The 18584-nt window shown below is 41.1% G+C and overlaps 1 protein-coding gene across 1 annotated transcript in view; it reads right to left on the reverse strand.

Annotated features, from left to right (window-relative positions):
* POLN (DNA polymerase nu) overlaps window positions 1–18584 on the reverse strand; it is a 155324-nt gene that overhangs the window by 16720 nt on the left and 120020 nt on the right. Inside the window, exons 17-19 of the mRNA XM_074992092.1 lie at window positions 16288–16419; window positions 10578–10688; window positions 3465–3543 (exon numbers count right to left, since the gene is read on the reverse strand). Coding sequence (XP_074848193.1) covers window positions 3465–3543; window positions 10578–10688; window positions 16288–16419 — 322 coding nt within the window. The remainder of the gene's footprint in view (window positions 1–3464; window positions 3544–10577; window positions 10689–16287; window positions 16420–18584) is intronic.

An 18584-nucleotide genomic window follows, 5' to 3' on the forward strand; every position in this document is an offset into this window, starting at 1 on the left:
CATTTTGTTCAATAATTTCATGAAAAAACTTGAAAATAAATCGGTGCTCATGTATTAGAAATTTTGGAAGGCTTCGAATTAAATTTTCAAGTCTTCATTGGCCAAGCCAACGACAATGGATCCAATTATGGCTGGGAACTACAACAGGAAGCAGTCCTTCTTGAACACAATCCAGACTGTATTTTCTCCAGTTGTGGCAACCTATACACTAAATCAGGGATCAGCAACCTTTCTGAGGCGGAATGCCAAATTGTGACCTTTTGACCTGTATTTAAGTCCAAGTGCTGGTGATATTTTTTAAAATCACTAATAGTCCTACTTACAATAGCTTCATTAATAAATTAAGATGCAATGCTTTACCATTTCAGTCTTTAAATCTTCATCTGGGTTTTTTAAATATCTAAAAAATGTCTGGGATTTCTACGATGAGGAACTTCCAATTAAGTCATAACTACCACTGATCTTAATGGGAATTTTGCTTAAGGATTTCAGGATGAAAGAAAAAAAATTATGAAATCCTGACCCTATTAAAACCAAATTTGTTAGTTATTTCAGCAGTGTTGAGTTTCATCCAAAAGTCAGATCCTCATTTGATGTAATTTAGCACTGCTCCAAAGCAATAAACAATTTACCTCAAAGGAGGAACTGGGTACATGTTTACAAAGCAAGAAAATACCTACATTAGTGCATGCAAAATTTCTTTTATAAAGAAGTTGTTTCATATTTAGAAAGATATTAACTCACAACCAGTTTACAACTGAAGAGTTTCAAGCTATCACACTTTGACCCTGCTATTTACCTGACTTCCCCAAACACACATTCATCCTCTATGCGCCTCCATGCCATACTCACACACAGCCAAACATGCAGATCATAGCCCTGTTTAAAAGCATACAGCTTGTGCGGGAGGGGGAGGAACAGAAAGGGACCCTATGTAGGCCTTGGGATCCCAGAGCAGGACTGGGACAGGCACAGAGGAGAACTCTGGGAGGGAGGTTATGAAGTAGAGCCTCCAGTATGGGTTGGGCGGGACTGGTCACAGAGCTGGGCCCCCAGCATGTCTTGTGGGGGAAGTGCCAGAGCAGAGCCCATGCATGTGCTGGGTGGGATAGGTTCAGGGAACAGGGCACTGGCCATGAGTGCTTGGGAGATGAGGTCACCCAGACACGTGAGCTGGGGATCATGGCACACACTCCCCAGTGCTAGCCTTCAGGAGAGTCAGGGAGAAGGGCTGGGACACAAGGGTCAGGGAGCTGGCACCAGGCACATGTGTGTGGGGAGAAAGCAGTTGCCAGGAGGGTGACAGTGGGACAGTGAGTGCAGGGACCCACTTGGTCGCTGTTGGTTGGGAGGCCCGCACAACAGGGCAGTCGCCTCAATGCAGCCAGAGCTGGTGCAGCCCTGGGGAGTATGAACAAGGAGCTGCAGGGAGGGACAGGCTGCCCCTGCCACCTCTGCACTGCCCTGACTGCTGGCGCCACAGCTCATGGGAGCACAGTTGTGCAGGGTGTGCCACTCATGTTCATTCTCTCAGCTGCCTCTCGCCTCTCACCCAGGACCTGCCTTTCTGCCTCGGCTGTCCCTAAGGCTAACAGAGGGCAGGGTGGCGGGTGCTTCTCAGGTGGGCCAAAGCATGGGCAGGGCTGGCTGGGCAGGGGACGGTCCCTTGCTGGCACGTTTTGATTGGTACCTCTGTCCACTCTCCTCATCCACGGAAAGTCAGGGAGTAAAAGAGGCCCAGCCAGCGAGCTGCTGAGCCGGGGTGAGGAGGGACATGGCAGGGCTCCAGTCGCGTGCCAAAGAAAATCTGCTCAGGTGCCAAGAATGGCACATGTGCCAACCACGGCTGCCAACCTCTACACTAAATCTTGTCAGCACTGATTGCACTTGAATCACACAAGAAGCAATCATTTACTTTGGAACAATCCAGCAATTGTACAACCTCTAAAATTGCAGTGCTTGAAAGTGGGAAATTCTGAAGCAGTATCTGCCTGTTTCCCATTATGGCATGACGACAAAGAGATGATCAGCACGCACTGCTGTTCACTTGTGCAGCCACTCAGGAGAGATTCAAATGCCACCCAGCTGATTAGCAGAATACCCACAACTAGCTTTCTTTTCTACTGGTGGTGTACATTCGCACATCGTGGTGCATATAAAATTTATTCTTCATACAGATGATAAAAATCCACACGTGGACCAAAAAGATTAGAGAGAACATAGATTGCAAAATTTCCCCAGGACCAGCATTCCATTTTATTTTTTATTATTCCCCCATTGGTGTGCAGAATAAATTTTGCTATGTGCACTGAGGCAGGTGTGGATGTGTTCCACCAGTAGAAACTCATACTGCTGGCTGTGGGTGCTTTGATGATAATCTGGCCAGCATTTGAACCTCTTCTGTGTGCCCACCCAAGCATGGCGCTTACATGGAGCATGGCTCAGGACTAAAAAGTACTGTACAAATACAAAACAAAAGGACAATTCTGGTCCCAAAGAGCTCACTATCTATTATATTATTGCACAGTACATCTATGGGCCCAAATCACAGCATTACAAAGAAATATTGCAACAAAACTATGATATTTTGCAAACCTCTGTTCTCTGCTTTTATCTGCAACTCTACTTCACATTCCTCAAGTTCTACTTGACCACACCTGCCATAGGATTCATTTAGTTTTTTCCCCATGTTTGTCTTCAAAGCTTCTTGCTGTTTGAGTTAATAATAATGCCTAGTGATTTCCTGCACCAACAGTTGTATCTTTTATAACTGAAAATATGGTTTCAACCTTATAATAGGCAGTGCCTTTTTTTTTTTTTTAAAGGAAAACGAGGAGCCAGTACTTAGCCAGCTCCCCATTCCACCTCCCGTCCCGTAGTCAATCCCACAACTGGGGGCTGCTGAGGTGCCTGTGCTAAGCACCAGAAAATACCAGAACAAAAAAAAGTGTTGTATTTAAAAATCTGGAGGGTGCCCTGTGATGTGTTGCCCAATTGTTCACAGTTATACTAACAAAAGGAAATTGTGATGTACTGGCTTTCCCTTGCATTCTATAAAATATTTCCCATTATTACATGAAATATAAATAAATAAAAGTTGCCTGCAGAAAAGCAAAATTTGTTCCTTTCAGTTCACTTCTGTACTGGTGTCCTGGCAACTATATTTTTAATGTTGACGAACACAAAATAATTTCAAATGAAATTGTGGGTCCTCATTATACCTGATGACCAGGCACAGTAGATATGGATAGATTTACACAGAAGTCTGCTTGAGTCCAAAAATATATACAAAAATCTGCCAGTAAATATATAAAGTAATAGAATAAGCTCTTGATTGTTAAAATATGCAGATGCATAACAAACATTATTGTAGCTGAATATAATACTTTGAAAGACAAGTCACAAAGTATAGATACAATATATGATAAAATGAGAAATAATATTGCAATGGGTTGCTTACTAACCTGGCTGTTAAAATTGGAGAAATGGCAACAGAGGTAAAAATCTCAACCATGGCCATTTTACAAAGGTCAGCTGCAGATCCTAGGAAGAAAGTGATCTGTTTTTATATGAAATCTGAGGGGAAACTCTTTAGTCCTCTAAAGCGTGCAAAATGACAGCAGGTTTGAAACTGACCGCATAAAGTCAACAAAGTTTGATATTACCAAGGGATCAAATATATTAATTAATGCTGTTAATGAAGGTATGAATTCACCTTAAAAAACCTCTAATTTTGATATGGAAATGTAAAAATTGCAAGACTGGACCAGACCAACGTTCAAGCGACACCCAGTATCCTGTCTCTGAGAGTGGCTAGTACCAGCTGTTTCAGGAGAGAAAGATACAAGAAAGCCTCTAGTTCAGGGCTTGGCAATCAGTGACCCGCAGGCTAGATGTGGTTTGCCAGGGTTAGACTGACATAGTAAATTGGCGTGGAGCTAGTCTACAGAAACTAAGCCACTCCGCACTGGACAGGGAAAGATGGAAGGAAATAGTGAGAGAGGCATCAGACACCAACAGGCACTGAACCCACAGTTATTGATGATGATGGTGATAAGGGTTAGACCCGGTGGCCTATCAGACACTTCATTCACCTGCTCATCCACTGGTATGGCTGCTCTCAGCTCCTGTTGGCTGATGTTTTCTGTTTCCAGACAATGGGAGCTGCAGGAAGTAGCATCCCGGTCCGTGGCACTTCCTGCACCTCCCATTGTCAAGGAAGAGCAAACTGCGGCCAATGGGAGTTGTGAACAGCCGTACCTGCCAACCCTGTCAAACTGTATCTGGTCAGTGGGCCACTTACTGCCCACCACTGCTCTAGTAGGAAGTTATGGAATAGTCTACCCCGCAAAACGTCTGTTTCTAAACTACAGCAGTTCCTCCTGGACACTCTCTGCCTCCCACCACCACACACACACACACTTGTAAGGCAGATGAACCCAGGTTGTCAGCGAGAGGGAATGAACCTGACACCTTTTAGCTCATGTGGTAGAGCATATGGATTTAGCCTCCAAGGTCACAAGTTCATTCCCTCCTCATGATGACCAGGGTTCTTTGGCCTTACAAGTGCAGAGCTTGTCTGGGATGAACTTCTGGAAGCTATCAGTGTCTCTGGGGTCACACAAATTTTAACCAGTTCAGCAAAATTCTCCTTGTGTTTCAATAATGCAAAACACAAATTTATCTGAAATTTGGGATTCAATCCTGCAGGGAAACCAATGTCTTTTGAGAGGTGCCGAGTGTCCACAGTGCCCATTGACTTCCATAACATCTTGGTTGAAGATGAGGCAAATAGACAATAATGTGGAATATTACAAAATTAATTTGCCTGTTTTTAAAATAAAACATTAAAATAAATGTGTCTGGATGAGCAACAATTTACTGCTCTTTCCTAAAGGAAAATTCAGACCGCTTTCTTGAGAAGCACTTATATAAACATGTACTTTTCATTTGCATGGTAGGGTTCACAGTTACACTGTAACTTGCAAACATTATGCAAATCACACCAACACCAGCTCTTTAAATAAGTAAAAACCTGTGGATCTTCAATGCAACACCTTAAAGTAGCAACAAGGGTCATTTTGAAGATGCTGAATTATTTCAAATTATGTGTGAACTCAGAAGACTGAGAAAAGTAAATTATGTAGATTTATTGCACTTTGTTTAGCAAATTTGCTAATTTATATTGTGAAGATAATGCCTGTTTAACTCTTTTAAACTTTCTTCCTGCATACTACACACAAAGAATGAACCCTGATATCAACAGAAATAATAATATAATTCAAAGTATTTTGTGGTATGTCTACACTTATGGGAAGATTAATGTGCTGGCTGTCAATTTTCCTGGGTTCGATTTAGCGCATCATAGTGCCAGCATCAACCCTGCTACTCTGCCAGTCTCAAGGAGTATGTTAAGTTGACAGAGTTTCTCCCATCAACCTCCTGCTGTGTGGAAGGTGGCAAAAATCGATTTTAGATAAGTCAGCTCCTTCTATGCAACTCTCATAGCTAGATATGTGTATCTAAAATCAATTTTCCCTCCTAGCATAGATCAGGCCTTACAACAGGCATTTCTCAAAAAACAGAAATCTGAAAAAAATAAACATCTGAATCTCTTAGTAGTGAAACTACTGAAACCCTAGTTTCTGTGCCATGTTCTACATGATAAACTATGTCTGTATGACTACACCAGTGAAATATATGGAAAATACACTCACCTGAGTATGGAAATTATACCATCTAAAATCCCATCATAGACAACAAGAAGTCCTGTGGCACCTTATAGACTAATAGGTACTTTGGAGCATAAGCTTTCATGGGCAAAGACGCACCTCATCAGATGCATGATGTGGGTCTTTGCCCACAAAAGCTTATGCTCCAAAGTACATGTTAGTCTATAAGGTGCCACAGCACTTCTTGCTGTTTTTGAAGACACAGACTAACATGGCTAACTCTCTGATACTTGTCAGCATAGGCAGTGCTAGATCAACAGGAGGGCTTCTCTTTTTGACATAGGCTACGTCTACACTGTGAGATAAATTTGAATTCAAGGGAGTTAGCTCAATATTAAAATGTGACTGTCTTCACTATATATACCATTAGCTCAACTTAGGAAGCACCAACATCAATTATCAAAATATCATCACAACCAGCTGGGTGTAACATGAAGTTCAAATTTAAAAGTTTGAATAAATAAAGTGTGGAAGCTTCATGTCTTTGAATCAGATTCATTAGCCTCCAAAAGTGTCCTGTATGTATCCCACAATGCCCCACAGTGCTCTGTTCTGGCTCCTTCCATCTCTGTTGCTCTTAGATAACAGGAAGTCTGCAAATTTGATTTTGGCACCAGGAAGCATGTGGCTACGGGGTCATGCTTGTGTGAGAGGCTGACTTACATCTTTCTTTCTTTGCTATTTCTTCAGCTATGGTTCTGTCTCTGCCTCTTTTAGCTAACAGCTCATTTGTTTGACTAGTTTTCTCTGCACTAGCGCTAACCTGTGCTCCACTGAACCATGGGGCAGCTAGGTATTAGGGGGTTGTGCTTGTATAAGAGGCCCAGAAGCTTCTTCTCTGCACTTCACACTTGTGCAGGGACCTCCCCCCATCACCCACAGGTGCCATGCAATTGTGGTCTTTACTGTGCCCAACTACATCACATGGCTAGCCTCTGACCCTATAAAAGGATGTGCCTGCTGCTCAGTGCAGACCATGTTGCCAGGCAGCACCATGTCTTGGCTTGCGGTCAGCAAGGGATCCAAGGGCAGGAAAGATTTTGAGGGGCTTGCTGTCACCGAGGTAAGTCTCCCCATGGGCTAAGACTTGCAGGGCCTTGCAGATACCATGGAGACCTCGTCAACAGGCTCTGCAACCATAGACCCCAGACTCCTCCCACCAAAAATATTTTTGGGGGCCTACTGCCTATTGCAGACACCTGCTACTTTTTACAAAATGTTTGATATTTCAATGATAAAATCTTCTCCTCAGCTTTGCCATCACCTTTCATGATGCTTTGGTCCCCCAAAACTCAGGGGACAGTAGGTTGAAGGCCAGTTGAGATTCCTATTTCCTTTATATATTCTGTGTAAGAGATTTCAGTGCCATCACATTTTGTAAAGACATAGTGGGAAGTCCAAAATCCTTTTCCTAACCTTTCCTATCCTCTTTCTTCCTGCTCTGGGCCCCTGATAACACAGGGAACAGTGGGTAGAGGGCCAGTTGAGAAGACTATAGGTATCTTGCTGCCCATTGCAGAAACCTGTGGCTTTTTGTATGTAACACCTTTGATAATTCAGTTACAGCTACAATGTTATATGTAGATACACCTATGTCATAGAACTGGAAGGGACCTCGAGAAGTAACTGAGTTCAGGTCTCCTGCACTCACAACCCAGACAGATTTTTTTTGAAGTCTATTTGCCCCGATCCATACACAACATCTGTCAAGACAAAAAAGCAGTCAAGTAGCACTTTAAAGACTAACAAAATAATGTATTAGGTGATGAGCTTTCATGGGACAGACCCACTTCTTCAGATCATAGACATACCAGAACAGACTCAATATTTAAGGCACAGAGAACCAAAATCAGTAATCAAGGTGGACAAATAAGAAAAATATGATAAAGGTGAGCAAATCAGAGAGTAGAGGGGTAGAAGGTGGAGGGAGGCCAGACTATCCAGTTACATGGACTTCCTCCTCAAACCCTGTGCCAACAACACTCCCAGCTATCTCCTAGATACCACCGATTTCCTGAGGAAATTATAAAACATAAAAAAAGTTCCTGATAATGCCATCCTTGCCACAATGGATGTAGAGGCTCTGTACACTAACATTCCACACAAAGACAGATTACAAGCAATCACGAATACCATCTCTGATGTCACCACAGCCAGTCTGGTGTCTGACCTCTGTAACTTTGTTCTCACCCACAATTATTTCTGATTTGGTGACAATTTATACCTCCAGATTAGTGGAACTGCTATGGACACCCCCATGACACCACAATATGCTAACATATTTATGGCTGACCTGGAACAACGATTCCTCAGCTTTCATCGCCAATTACCCCTCCTCTACTTAAGATACATTGATGACATCTTTATGATTTGGACCCATGGTACAGAGACGCTAGAAGAATTCCACAGAGACTTTAACAATCTGCACACCACCATCAACTTATGCCTCAATTACTCCATGCAAGAGATACGTTTCCTGGACACTACAGTACAAATCAAGGATGGCCTGATGGGTACCACGCTGTACTAGAAACCCACTGATTGCTATACTTACCTACACCCTTCTAGCTTCCATCCTGCACACATAACTAGATCTATTGTTTACAGTCAAGTTCTTAGGTACAATCGCATATGCTCTGATCCAACTGACAGAGACCAAAAACTACAAGATCTTTACCAAACATTCATAAACCTGAATTACCCACCAGGAGAAATAAAAAAAAAACAAATCGACAGAGCCAGACGAATACACAGAGACCAGCTACTCCAAGACAGGCCCAAAAAAGCCAAGAACAGAACACCACTGATCATCACCTACAGCCCCCAACTCAAACCATTGCAACGAATTATCAAAGACCTACAACCTATCCTTAATCAGGATGCCACACTCCAGAAGGCCCTAGGTGACAGGCCTGTTCTCTCCTACAGACAACCTCCCAACATTATGAGGATCCTCACCGACAGCCACAGTCTATACCCCAGGAATACCAGTCCTGGAACCTTTCCTTGCAACAAACCCCGCTGCCAGCTTTGTCCACATCTCTTTTCTGGAAATACCATCACTGGACCTAACCAGGTTATTCACAGAATCAGGGGCACATTCTCATGTTCCTCAGCTAACATCACATATGCCATCATGTGCCAACAACGCCCAGATACTTTGTATATTGGACAGACTTCAAACTCCCTTAGACAAAGAATTAGTGGGCACAAAACAGACATAAAAACACTCCAGATCCACAAACTGGTTAGTCAACATTTTAACGGAGTGGGCCATTCTGTTAATGACTTGAGTTTGCGTGTTACTGAAGAAAGATTTTCACACCACTCTTGAAAGGGAGACAGCCGAACTGTCTTTTATATTCATATTTGGCACATTAACACATGGTTTGAACCGGGATGGGAATTTTCTCAGTCACTATAGGGGCTCGTTTGCATACTTGGCTTAATCTAATTCTTGACCTTCCCCCCTTCTACCTCTCTACTCTCTGATTTGCTCACATTGATCATTTTTTTCCTGATTTGTCCACCTTGATTACTGGTTTTGGTTCTCTGTGCCTTAAATATTGAGTCTGTTCTGGTTTGGCTATGGTCTGAAGAAGTGGGTCTGTCCCACGAAAGCTCACCTAATAAATTATTTTGTTAGTCTTTAAAGTGCTACTTGACTGCTTTTTTTGTTTTGATAGTATATAGACTAGCACAGCTCCCTCTCTGTTATTATTCATCTCTGTCAAGGACTGAGCTCACAACCCAGGGTTTAGCAGGCCAATGTCAAACCACTAACCTATCCCTCCCCTGCAGTTATAAAAAGCTATTCACTTAAGCTGAGGCCACCCTTGGCCGAAACTTTGAAATGGCCATGCTAACGGCCAAATCGAAGAATACTACTGAGGCACTGAATTGACTATTCAGTGCCTCATTAGCATTCGCATACTGCCGGCCGCAGTGCTTTGAAAGCGGCTACATTTCGAAATCCCATTATTCCCCTTTCTAAAAGGGACCCCCATGTAGCTGCGACTCATTAATAGTATTCGAAGTTTTGGCCAAGTGTGGCCACAGCCTTAGAGAAGCAAGAGATTTCAGTTAATTTGGCGATCTTTGCTGATACCATACCCTTCTTTTCCTTTCTTCCTCCTGGAAAAATGGCCATTTGCTTTCCATAGGAGGGGAACAAGGGCAATGCAATGTGGGAAGATGACATGACATACTCATAACCACTTGTAGGGAATTTTTTTCCCATGCTGCACCAGCAAAAATACCCAGAATGTTACAGGGCTGAGGGAATTTTGGGATAGGTTCCCACAATGCACTGCTGTAATATTCGATGTTTGGTGATTGAATGTGGCAGCAATAAGTCGAATTTATGGGGAGCCTGTGGGAAGGTGAGGGTACTCAAATTCGAATTTATAAAACCCAGCATTATAAAATCGATCTTTATAAATTCAAATTCATCTCATAGTGTAGACATAGCCATAGATACTATCTTTTTGATAAGTGGAATACGAGCTTCTTTCATCAGCACAAGTAGCATCTTCACTAAGCACTAGAGAAAAACCACTACTGATACAGCTGTGCTGCTGCAAGGCTTTAAGTCAGGCATGCAGTCACAGCTGACAAGGAAAACATAGTGCATTTGAGGTGCAGTAATTTCCCACCTCATACAGCTCGTTACCAGAGGATACTCTAGTTTATCATTGTGTTCTTGTTCCAAATTTCATAGTTGTGTTACTTAAAACTGTAAAACACAAAATTAATCCATAACACCTATTTATTGTTTGTTTGTTGACTCTATTTGTGAACCTCTATCCAATCAGTAGAAAGTAAGCCTTTATTTTTTTTTTTTACCTTGGACAACAAAATTGACAGCCTGTCTCTCTGCTTGAGTACGTAGTCTGTAGTCTCGAGCATTGATATTGGGCAGGTGTCTTTTACGTCCCAGGATGGAAACCACATATCCTGTTGATATGTAAAACAGAAAATACTATTAATGGAATGGTTAAATACGAGATTTGTAACTCATCTTCCAATACGATTTGATGCATACATTTGTCAGCAACTGCCTGATGCTTTTAGCCAACACTACTGAATACTGAAAATAATCTAAGTCACTTGATGCACAATATTTGTCCCCCAATTATTTAGAAATGGTCAGAGTAGTAGAGAGAAATATGGATGTAATCATGTATCTATTACTCCAATCATGCAAAGTGTTAAGCACATTTATTTGTAATTGAAATCAAGAGATTGAAGTTACCCAGGCTTGGTCTAAATTTAAAAGTTTTGTTGGTATTACAATATTGGATAGGACTGTAAAAAAATTATACCCCTAATCAACAAGACAATAACAGCAAAAGCTCCATTTTGGATGCAGCAGCAAAAAAGTACTTTTGCAGGTACCGTGTAGTTTATTAAGGGAACTAGTATAAGCAAAATGACTCTGAAATAAAAAATACACCTTCTAGGAGGGTTTGCTGATACTGATATTCCAGTTATTACATAGCTGACATGCTGAAGGCACACAGAAAAAAGTGCAGCATCGGTGTCGACACTTGGGAGAACCTTGCCCCGGACCATCCCCAGTTGAGAATGGCAATCCGTGAGGGAGTGCTGCAGTTTGAGAGGTCCCATTGCAGTGCAGATGAGGACAGGAAGAGAAGAAGAAAAGAATGTTAAAACCTGTCCCGTGCCCTTCCAACAGCTACCATCATCTGTCTCTTCTGTGATAAGATCTGCAGCTCCAGAATTGGGCTGATCAGCCATCAACGGACTCACAAATAGGAGGGTGACACGAAGGCTTCCTACTCGTTATTGAGTGACCACCAAGGTCACATAGCTGACAGCTCATACTGGATGCAAGTAAAAGACAAGCATATTCTATCTCAGTATTGGCTCACAGCCAAGGATTTTAGCAGTGAGGCTTTTGCTAGTTATACACATAAAACATCAATTCATTACCACAGAAGTTTTGTGGCACATCTTCCAAGAAAAGAAAGCTAGTTCTTTTTAACAGATCTAAACAAAAATATATTGCTTGAGTAGCACATCATCCAACAGGATGTTTAGGACTTACATATGGCTATAAAAATTTTCAGTAATCCACTACTCCTTGTAGAACCAACTTACAAATGCAATTACAGTATAAAATGACATTCCATAGTTATGTGCAGTGTTGTGGCTGAATTGGTCCTGGGATTTTAGAGAGACAAAATTGGTGAGATAATATCAATTACTGGACCAATTTCTGTTGGTGAAGGAAGTGGTGACCTGAAAAAGAGTTCTGTGTAGCTTGAAAGCTTGTCTTTTTCACCACAGAAGTTGTTTCAATAAAACGTATTTCCTCACCCACCTCGTTTCTAAAGCCCAAGCCTATGGTTACAGTACATTTTAAGCACTGCAAAGAATGTTCTGTGAGTAAAAGTCTGAATTAATTATATGCTGGTATAAAGAGATTGAAAATGCTGTTCTGAGAAAAGTGATACAGGAAAATGATAAAACACGAACACGCTATATCACCTGTGGGTTAACACTTTTCACAAAGCAAACGCTCTCTATCAGTCGTTATCCTCAAAGAGAAGTGTGGGATGTAATAACTTTGCTAGATTCTAAAATCATGGATGGAATAGAGGCACTGGATTTATGGTTTATTACTAAGATCTATCACATACTAACAACCCCTCTGCCCTCATTGTTTCTACTACCATTTGTTTCCTCCTTACAATTGGATAGGTATTAAGAGGCCACTTCACCTTGAATGGTCCCTTGCAATATGTGTTAACTGCTTATGCTAAATAGTGTTCCATATAGTTTAGCTATGTCCCAAACCTGAAGAAGAGCTCTACGTTAGCTCAAAAGCTTTTCTTTCTGATCACCAGGAGTTGGTCCAATAAAATATATCCTCAACCACCTTTAATTTCCCTGACACAACATTGTCATTTCAGTTATTAAAGTAACAAATTTGATGACCATGCATTCTTCTTCACTGTGATTGGTAATAACTGCAAATCTGATGTTTTTTTCTACAACATGCCTGCACTGAAAAGTATGTTATATATTTTGGGGGGAAGATATATATTCTTTGACAGTTCTGATAATAAACTGAAAGAGAAAATGTCAAATATTTCCAATGTCACCAAAGGGGCATAACCGTGTGTGGGTCTCAGTGGATGTGCTCCAGCCCATTCCCTAGTCTCAGGTCCCTCTGAGCTGTGCAGCTATGCAGTGGCCTAATAAATCGCACATAGGGGCTCAGGGTTGCCATGTACGTATCTGCCACAGCCAGAGTGTCATCATCTTCTGGAGCTGGGCATGCATCTGGGGCCCTTGAGGTCAGGAGATACCCTGGCCAGAGCAACCATTGCTCCATGCAATGCCAGCTGGAGAAGGTGGGGGTGCCCCCCATTCCTCCTGTCCCCATCATTGTACACTCACCTGAAGTCAGGGCCCACCCAGTTATCTGCTGCTTCACCCCCTCACTAGTTCATTCCTAGGATATGAATATTCACTAAAGACAAATAGGATCTGTAGAGGGCGCAAGATTTAATAGAAGGTGAGTCTGCAGCTGTTCACCCAAAACACTATTCTCCCTGGGGACCTGCAGCCAAAGATACTAAATACAGTTCAAGAGCACAAATGCTGACTGATGCACAGAAGACATACATAACATTTTGGGCCTGGAATTGGAGGATGTCTGTAATGCTGAGGCTTAACTTTTGTGGGTCAGTAGCCATCAAGTCTGTTTATTGAAGAATAGATTCCTTAGGCTGTTTTATTCTGGAGCACATTGTATATCAAGCTAATGTGGTACAAACTGACGTGCAGGGTTCATTCTGGGAATAGAGGTTTTATTCAGCAAATTAAAAAATTCACAGTAATTTGTAATGAATAACAATGAACCAATTCCTTCACTATTCCAAAAACTGATTCATGAAAACATACATTTAGTACAATAAATATTACACCATTTGAAAAAGTGCACTGGCCTTTTGTATACATGCAAGCATCCCAGAACACATGATACATTTGTCAGCTCTTTCAGAAAGTAGCATTCTGTGACCTGTACTTACCTCTAGCTGGAGCGCATGATCAAGAAAGAGTGATATGGTTAGAGCATTATGTGACTGCTTTGGGAAGAGGACAATAGAAGAAGCCAGATCTCACTCTGAGAAAGTCAAAACAGAGACGATGTGGGAAATACCTCTCCAAAGAGTAGGACTTAAGACAAATGGCACCATAATACAAGAATCACCAGAGGACCAGTCACAAGTGGTTCTTGTTCAACAACTAAATTTCAGATAACCATCCCTGATATTCCTATTTCCATTCAATGTAAAGACACTAGTTAGAGAAGAGAAAGATCTGCACTGAAGCGTCATTGCAGTTAACAGAAAAAGATTTTAAGACACTGAAGATAATCAAGTGTGAAGTATTATTTGGAGCTCTTCAAGATGTGTCGTACAGATATATAATCCACTTTCAGTTAGTTAACATCTCAGACTGGAAATGAGGTGTGCATTTTTAAGTAACAGCACCTAACCATCGAAACAACTGACCAAACGTTATGGTAGATTCACATCAAGATTTGATGTTTTTCTAAAAGGTATGATCTTGGGATTATCTTGGTGGAAGTTTTATGATCTGTGCTATGCAGGAAGTCAGATTAAATGATCACAGTGGTCCCTTCTGGCCTTGAAATTTATGTGCTTGAGACTGGCCAGAAGCGTCTGTTGTGGCCATGCATGCATCCTGTGTGCTTTCATACCACTCTCCCAAGAGAATTAATGGCAGTGGGCCCATCAGTCACTCAGTTCCTTCTCCACTACAGAATCAAATCTATGGTAGGAATCAGTAACAGAGGGGAAGGAAGGTAGGTCATGGGATATACATACATATATGTGGTGAACACATCACAAAGAATTGAACTCACAGTACAAGTAAAGATTTTTTTCTTTCTTAAGGATGGATAGACAGATATTCCAGTTTTAGTGATTCAGAAGCAGTAATGATGTAACTTGGTTAGTGCTTAGAATTTAAAGAATGGATTACAATATAATCCTGACATAAAAAATGCCATGTCTGGAAGCCTCCAACACTAATAAATAGTGTTTTGTAAATTGCAGAGTCCAAAGGAGAGCAACAAAAATGATAAAGGTTTAGAAAACCTGACCTATGAGGAAACCTCAAAGAAACTGAGCATGTTTGGCCTTGAGAAGAGAAGATTGAAGGGAGACATGATAACAATCTTCAAATATGTTAAGGACTGTTATAAAGAGGACAAATGTTCTCCATGGCCACCAAGAGTAGAACCAGAAGTAATGGTTTAATCTGCATCAAGGCAGATCTAGACTAGATATTAGGAAAATCTTTCTAACTATAAGGATCTGTAAGTACTCTTCTCAAAGACTGCTTTTATAGGCTGAAGATGATCTGAGAATGTCAAAGACTGCACAGTTCTTTATGAGGTGGATTTTGAAGACAATGTGCACAACAAGAACTTCACAGTTTCTAGTATGGCCACGCAAGGATATTATATGGATAAGATATAAGGGCCCAAGGAAAAAATTATTGTGTTTAGGTTTGTAAGACACCAAAGACTCTCTTTTTGACACACACAATTCAGAAGAAAAAACATTAAGGCTACGTCTACACTACAGAGATCTTTCGAAAGAAGCCCTTCCAGAAGATCTTTTCTGAAAGAACTTCTTTTGAAAGAGTGTGTCCACACACAGAAAAAACGGATCAAAAGACCAATCTGCTCTTTCGAAAGAAAGCATCCACACAGCCCCCACTCTTTTGAAAGAACAGGCCAGGGATCAAAAAATCAGGCCCCAGGAAGACCTCTTTTTCGTAAAAAAGGGCTTGCAGAGTGTCTACACACATTTTCTTTCTAAAGAAGCTTTCAAAAGGGGGTGCTCTTCCTGGAAAGGGAAAGGAAGAGCGATTTCAAAAGGAGCACCACATTCTTTTGATTTACTTTTGAAAGAACACTTCTTGTGTGTAGATGTTCCAAGGGATCTTTCAAAAAAGCCCCCTTCTTTTCAAAAATCTTTGGAAAGAACTTGCTAGTGTAGATGCAGCCTAGGGGAGTGGGTAGACAATCCCTTTCCACTGTACTGTGAGTCGAATGAGGAATCAGGCCACAGGAGTCATATACTCTCTTGGTGAAACAGTGCTTACCAACCAGGTTGTATTATGCCCTAGCAGCAGCTTCTAAGCAGTTTGACATTATGGCACTACGTACATTGCATTGCAATAAGTTCATCTCAAAAGGATTTTAAATATAGATAACTGGAGATTGAGAGACATATACAAAACAATCGCAAAATGATAAAGAGCATTTCTGGCAAGTAACAGTATCTGGGAAGAAGCAGTCTTGGTAGATCAAACCAGATCCCCCCAAGTTTGCCAAGGGCAGACTATCATGAGAGGACATTTTGTTCATTTACTGTAACTTTTTTGCTCATCATGCAAGCATTATTTTAGCTGTGTTTCTACTCATTGAAAAATGTAGCATAACAGCTGAATAGTAAACAAGAGTGCATTTTATAGTTTGCATTACCTTCTTTGCAGCATTGCTCAATGGTTTTCTTTGTAAAGTCATGAACTTTCTTGTATTTAACCAGAAAACTTTCTATAAATTGACCTGCTTGAAGAGGAGTAATTCCCAGACATCCTGCAAGACGTTCTTTACCTTGTGCACAATAACACAGAACAGAACATTATTTTAATATTGCTTCCTATAAATATTAGCATTGAACTAGATATTGACTAGTAGAACACCACCACTGTTTTTATTTCCACAAATTTGAATGATCACATACACTAAGGTCCTGATTCAGCAAACTGTTTAAGAATAGATTTCATTTTAACCTTAAATGTTTTCATTGATTAGGAAGGGACTACATATTACATCTTAAGATCTTAAATATAAAATTTAGGATATCTATATTTTAGATTCATACCATGTATCCTCTAGGTTCTCAGTCTTGTTCACTTTCATAAACTAGATAAGTGTAGATCTATGCAGAGTCTTTATATGAGGATAAGGAGATTGAATTTAATGCTGAATAAGCAGGAATGTGAATGAAGAAATGTGAATGTGCTAGTGATGGGGCCAATGGTTTTAGGTAGGATGTTTTGGACAAGCTGGAGAAGCGGAATACAGGGAAGAAACTGAGAATTTGGTAGTTGAAACAAGAGAAGACCAAGACATGAACCAAGGATTTGGCAGGAGGGATGGGAAAAAAAGGATAGATATTAAAGGAAATTTAGAAAAAGCTGCAACAAGACTTACCCAAAATCTAGATAGACGTGGTAAGTAAAACAATATAAAAATGAATACGTATCAAAATAAAACAAAGGAACATGAGAGAAAAATGAGGTCAAAGTTTTCCACAGTATGAGATTAAAAACCTAAAAGGTGCAATTTAAACAAATCCATGACCCAAGAGTTCCAGTGAAAATAAAGTCATGCACCAATATTATAGGTTTTGGCCTTTAAAGAAAGATATTTAGGTGTCAGCTACATAGGAATGGAAACAGCATTGTATCTGCAGATAGCATTTGCTGAACAATAGATATGTCTTGTAGAACCACAGATATCAAATATTAGTTGTCGCACTAATAAGGTCCAGAAACTAGCTGATGTTTTTGAAAGAGGTAAACTTTCAGTCACCCGAAAGCATTGCTGTCAGTCTGATGTGCATTTCATAACAATTCTGTAGCATTTTGTACTCAGCTAGGTCAGGAGCTGCACTGATGTCTAGAACAACAAATATAGCAAAGGTGCTACCATCACAAATTTGCAAGACATATGGGATACTCTAAATGGAATTATCCCAGTGATGCATTTCTGTTTGATGTAATTAATTTCACTCTTGCCCATTACTGCAAAGTTTCCAAGTTGTTGTTCAGAAAACTGAATTACCACAGTCTGTCTGTAACAGTTAGAAACTGATAGTGGCTTCACAGGAGAACAGTAAACATATGTCTAGGCTGGCCTCGTTTTCCATCCAAACAACATTTAACAAATAGGTTAAATATCACATATGAAAACAAACAAATTAATCAGCAATAGCAATGAACAAAATGTAAAAGGACAGAAAGCGTCAACAATAGCTTTACATAATTAAAAAATCATCTTACAAGACTGAACATACAATTTATTTTTTTTCTTTATTTTGTCTCCTCTTTCTCCACTCACACACTTTGTTTGATATCTTTTCATGCTATATCTAAGACTATGTTTACATTACAGCCTACGCTGGCACAACTACATCGTGCAGGGGGTTGAGTATTTCACCTGCCTGAGTGACACATCACACCCACCTAAGCATTTGTGTGCACCATGCTATGTCAGCGAGAGAGCTTCCCCCACCAACATAGCTTATGCCACACATGAAGCTCATTTCTTTATAGGGTGACCATCCATTCCAGTTTCAGCGGGACAGTCCTACATTTGGGATGCCAGGACGGTGTTCCAATTTATTTTGTCAAAGGGGCTACTTGCCTTGTATTTTCAGGCAGCTGCCGCCCTCTTCCCCTGGCTCCCTCATAAGAGCCGGAGCTGGATCCACACAGCAGCGCCGCTGCCCCGCCCCCTGCCCCCAGCTTCCGTCAGCTAGGGGAGCTGGAGTGGCAGCACCACAGCCCCCCCACAGGGCAGCCACCTCCTGACTCCCAGATAAGGTGACCATCTGTTCCATTTTGGCCAGGTTGGCATCATTCCTCTTGTCCCATATTTGACTGGGGAGATACAGTCACCCTATTTCTTCATGCCAACAGGAAAATGCTCTCTTGTTAGCAGAGTTTTCACCAGATGCTCTGTATGTGTAGACATGGCCTAATTTCACATTT

The sequence above is a fragment of the Carettochelys insculpta genome, chromosome 4, assembly GCF_033958435.1.
Source record: "Carettochelys insculpta isolate YL-2023 chromosome 4, ASM3395843v1, whole genome shotgun sequence".
Classification (NCBI taxonomy): Eukaryota; Metazoa; Chordata; order Testudines; family Carettochelyidae; genus Carettochelys; species Carettochelys insculpta.